Source organism: Ipomoea triloba, chromosome 4 (genome assembly GCF_003576645.1).
Source record: "Ipomoea triloba cultivar NCNSP0323 chromosome 4, ASM357664v1".
Classification (NCBI taxonomy): domain Eukaryota; kingdom Viridiplantae; phylum Streptophyta; class Magnoliopsida; order Solanales; family Convolvulaceae; genus Ipomoea; species Ipomoea triloba.
The window spans coordinates 32,712,888-32,717,551 of record NC_044919.1 but is presented as its reverse complement, the minus strand read 5'-3'; the positions used below and the strand labels follow the sequence as shown (position 1 = coordinate 32,717,551).

At 35.7% G+C, this 4,664-nt stretch overlaps 1 protein-coding gene across 1 annotated transcript; it reads left to right on the top strand.

The window, feature by feature from the left end:
• Positions 1-862: 862 nt before the first annotated feature.
• On the top strand, positions 863-2,510 carry LOC116015015. The gene has a single exon (XM_031254998.1). The coding sequence runs from the start codon at positions 1,335-1,337 to the stop codon at positions 2,256-2,258; it is 924 nt and encodes a 307-aa protein (XP_031110858.1). The 5' UTR covers positions 863-1,334; the 3' UTR covers positions 2,259-2,510.
• The last annotated feature ends 2,154 nt before the right edge of the window (positions 2,511-4,664 follow it).

Genomic DNA, 4,664 nt, shown 5'->3' with positions numbered 1-4,664 from the left:
TGAAAGTTATTAAAATGCTTTTAAAAATGAAAAATCTTGAAAATAATTAGGCTAAGAAGTGAAAAATAATGTTGTAAAAGTGGTTTTGATATAAGAATAATAATAAAATGTGAATTTCCTATTTTACCCCTCAAATTTTGAATATTTTTTAATTTTTTCGTCAAATTTAATGTCCAGGGACTAAACTCGCCACTTTGTGAATAACTGAGGGACTAAACTCGCATACAGCCATAACTTAGGGACTGAGTCTACACTACCCCTATAACTCAGGGACTAAAGATGCCATTTTCCCTTTAATTAATAATGATATAATAAAAAAAGTCACATAACCATAATAATATAACGCATAGATCTTCAATATGCCACATACCAAAGTCTAATGGCCTTATAGTCCACACACCATGGATAAATCACACTTGAAAGATTTTGTACGATTGAAGAAGTGTTGGCAATAATCAAATTTGTGATCTTCAGATATATGAATCATGCTTCAAACTTGTTGGTGAAGTCGTGTTCATAGTTGACAAAAGACTATAATGAGATACATTAGCCTATGTTGTTCCTAGTTGACTAGATCAAACCAAGAAGGTTAATACTGGAAAGCCTGTAACTACTTTCTCAATGTGTACTTTAGGTGAAACCCGCAATGGTAAAGGAACACAAATAAATAAACCAACATAAATTATTCATAGTTGTCAAATTCAAACTGAGAAAGTCAATAGATACAAATTGTTCCACCAATTTGAACTGTTAAGTGTTAACCCATGTTTTTTTTTTAAAAAACAACCGTTAACCCATGTTAGTCCTATTTAAGTGGTGAGAAATATAGAGTAGTGTTGCATTTATTATGGTTTGAATTTGGGCAAGTGTGTATGCTGTATAGTGTATACTTTTCCAAATTTAAATTTTGGAAGAATTGTCTGTTAGCTTTTTTATTTCCCTTCTCTCTTCTTTTGAATTTGTCTTATTGTTGTTTGGGTTCCGGTTTTTGAATTCTATGGGCATTATAAAGAAATTTTCTCCTCCCACAGACGCGCAGACAGTAATTTCTGCAGCGCCCTGCTACCGTTTTTCAAGGCAATATAGTATATTATAGCTGCTGTTTTCAGGTTGTGAACATCATATAGAAGGGTCATATGTTTTTATATTGCTTAGAAATTTAGAGTTAAGCTAGTTTATATGGAGTTTCGGGTCAAGATTTGATTTTGTTTGGTTCCACATAGTTTGAGTTTCAGCACAATTTGGTTATCGCTTAAGGCTTAAGCTGGAAGCAGCACTGTGCACTTTGCCTGTAAGGTGTTTGTGGAATTGAATGTTAGTTTTTACAAGTAAAGATGGCATCTTTTAGTGGTTTGGGTATTGGTTTGAGCTTTGTGTTCGGTTGTATTCTGATGGGGCTTGTTGGGGAGTTGTATTATCTGTTGTGGGTGAAGAGAAGAATCAGAGGCAGAGAGAAGGAGGATAATGGAGACACCCCCAAGAGTGCGAGTGAGTTTGGTTTTCTTTTTTGTTGGAAGAAACCCAGGTCTGGGATTGGCAGAACAGGGACACAAGAGCTCACAAACTCTGTGAGGAACCCAGAAACCATCTGCCAAAACAAAGACTTGGAGGTGGGCACAGGGAAGGATTCACTGCTGAAAGGATATGGGGAAGAAGGTGTGGAGTCAGAGCTGATGAGGCTGCACAATCTGTGTGGCCCTCCTAGATTTCTTTTCACCATTAAGGAAGAAACCAAGGAAGATTTGGAGTCTGAGGGGGGGAGAAGTAGAAAGGGCTCAAGAACTAGGAGCCTGAGTGACCTAATCATGGCTGCAGATACCCCATTGCTTTCCCCTATGTCTTCACCACCATCCAAACCTCTGCCTATAGATTCTTTCAGCCTCCATGGATTCAACCCTCTCTTTGAATCCTCAACAGATGCAGAGCTCAACCGCCTCAAATCATCACCCCCTCCAAAGTTCAAGTTCCTGAGAGATGCTGAGGAGAAGCTCATTAGAAGACTAGTGGAGGAAGCAGAGAGAACTGCCCTCAGGAGCAGTGGGGGTTCACTTCAAGATTTCACAGCAAAACCACCTTCCAATCCACCAGTGGCCACTGAAGAAAAAGCTGGTTCGTTTATGTCTTTTCTTGTTAGGAGCAAAGAAAGAGAGCTTCAACAGCCATTGCCAATGTACCATTCAACTCCTTCTCAGGTACTTCCATTGGCTTCTTCCCCTTCAACATTCAGACCACTTGAAAGCATATCTGCTATGCAATAGTCCCATGAAAATGGATTAGATGATTCTTTTTCTATTTGTCATCTTTCTCCCTTAACCAGAATGATAGTGCTTACTTGCTATGTATGTATTAAGTTAGTCTCTGATGAGAAAATAGATTAGATTACATTGTGAACCTTTTTCTGAATTCTTACTCTTTTTCTTTAATTGCTTTGGGAAGCAATTAATTAAGCTTTACTTCTCTGTCTTTCCTGTTTCCTGAGTTTCCAATCCTGACAAGGGTATTTGTTGATATCTTGACCAGCCATATTTAGTGCATTCTTTTAATTTGGCCTTAAAATCTATAATCACTTGATTACAATGACTCTATGATTGCACTTGCAAGCGAATATTTGTCAGTGAACATGATCTATTGCTAAGGTTTTAACATTTTCATCATTGTTAATAACTATGATCACTGGTTAGTTGTTGTTGCACAACTGCACATGCAACCTTATCATGACACATTATTTGCACCTTCTTTGTTGTTGGCTTCCTAATTTCAACTGTTCATCAAAATCATCAGTCAAGGTTTATTTAGTCTTTTTCCAACTTTCCCATGCAAATGTTAAAGAGGCATGGCAAATCATTGTAATATCTTGCTAAATCCCATTTTAATTATGATTATTAATTTGTTGAATTGGTCATATATCTTGCCCCTTCTTTGAGGGTAAGGGAGAGTTCTTGCATTCCACCTTCCATGGATGCCTTAAAGGAAAGGTGCTCCTACTTTCTTATCATATAACTGTTAGGAATCCATCTTTTTTCTATTTAATGAAAAGTAAGTTCTTTTTAAGGATAGCAAACTAGGAGATGCCGAGATGGCTTTGGCAAATGATAAGTAGGAAACGCTAAAGTAATACTTCTGTTACGTGTCACTCATTGATCATTGATCAGGTAAAAAGGAACGAAAGAAAACTTGTTTTTAACACTGATCGTTAGCGGAGAGTATGATTATGGGGAGATTAGTCTGGCACTGTTGGTAAGAAGGGTTGATTTTGAAAAAACAAAAGAGAGCAAGTCCAGGAATCTGTGATTTTGAAGAGGCTTTTGGACTTTTTGCTAAACTACAAGAAAGGTCATAATAATCACGCGATTCATCATCAGCTAGAAAGTTGTCCAGACTCGAACCACAGCTCGATATTATTAAAAACCAGATTGTTGAGTGCCTTTTGACCAATGAAACAAAGACACCCATGTTCACATCCTTTTCCTCATATTCTTTTGAAAATTTCAAGAATCCAGTTGTATTTGTACTAAACGGTGTAAACAACAATAGGAATAAAGTTGAACCCAATGGTTTAATTTTGACATATCATTTAAAACACTCAAAAGAACCGAATGGAGAAATAGTATCCATATATGCTTCTAATTCAAATCAGTTAATTGTATACACTATTTATTCTTTTACTCAAAATAGTATGTGTTTCTTACCACCAAATCAAGGAATTGTAGTGTGTTTTGAAAATAAAGGAAAATACGATCGAGAGGTAAAATTCTGTTAGTCGTTTTAATCAATTATGATTTTTGAGGATGAAGGGACATAATTTTATAAGAGACTAAGACTTGACCTAATAGTGGTCCCTGGTTGGGTGGAAAGGTTAGGGGCATCATAATTGCAGCTTAATTAACAGATTGTTGAAGCAAACTTAACAAGGACCACACCACTGCGCCTGTCTGGTCTTGTTCACAAGCAGACATTTTGTGCATTTAAAATTGCATTTATGACCCAGAATAGCACACCAGACTGACACTTTATCTTTTGGGATTATGCCAAACTAACCCTAATTCTTACAGATTCCCAGAATCCATTACAACTAGTGGTCTTCATTCAATTTGAACTCATATATATATGATGAAATTAAACAACATGGTTAGTTGAAGCTGTTTATGTAATTGTGGGTTTATGGAACATATTCTTAAGTGCCCACATGCCAATATATATATATATATATATATATATATCTTTAAAGCTTTTGGGCAGTTCTTGAAGGAACTGGGGACCAACTGCATATGAAACTGCTGGAAATCTTGTAATGGCTGATCCATTAGCACTTGGTGATGACGAAAAATTGTCTTTTTGAAAGCGATTTAGGTGATGAAGACAAATAATGTGCTTTCTAGAATCAAGTCACTGGACACAATAAAAAGAAGTTGAACTTTGAATTAAAATTATCTTTTTTTCTTAAATATCCATAAAAAGGATAGAAAAAAAATATATCTTTCCTTATAGTAGTCTCATTCGTCTCCTAATTATAAATTTTTCAAGAAACTTGTAAATTCACATCAACCTTATACTTTAATGGTTTCTTCATTGATTGATTCAACTTCAATTATAATCAACCAATTCAATCAAGAAGTTGTTTTATTTTAACAATTGCGAAACTCATAAAGAACAGAGTTGAACAT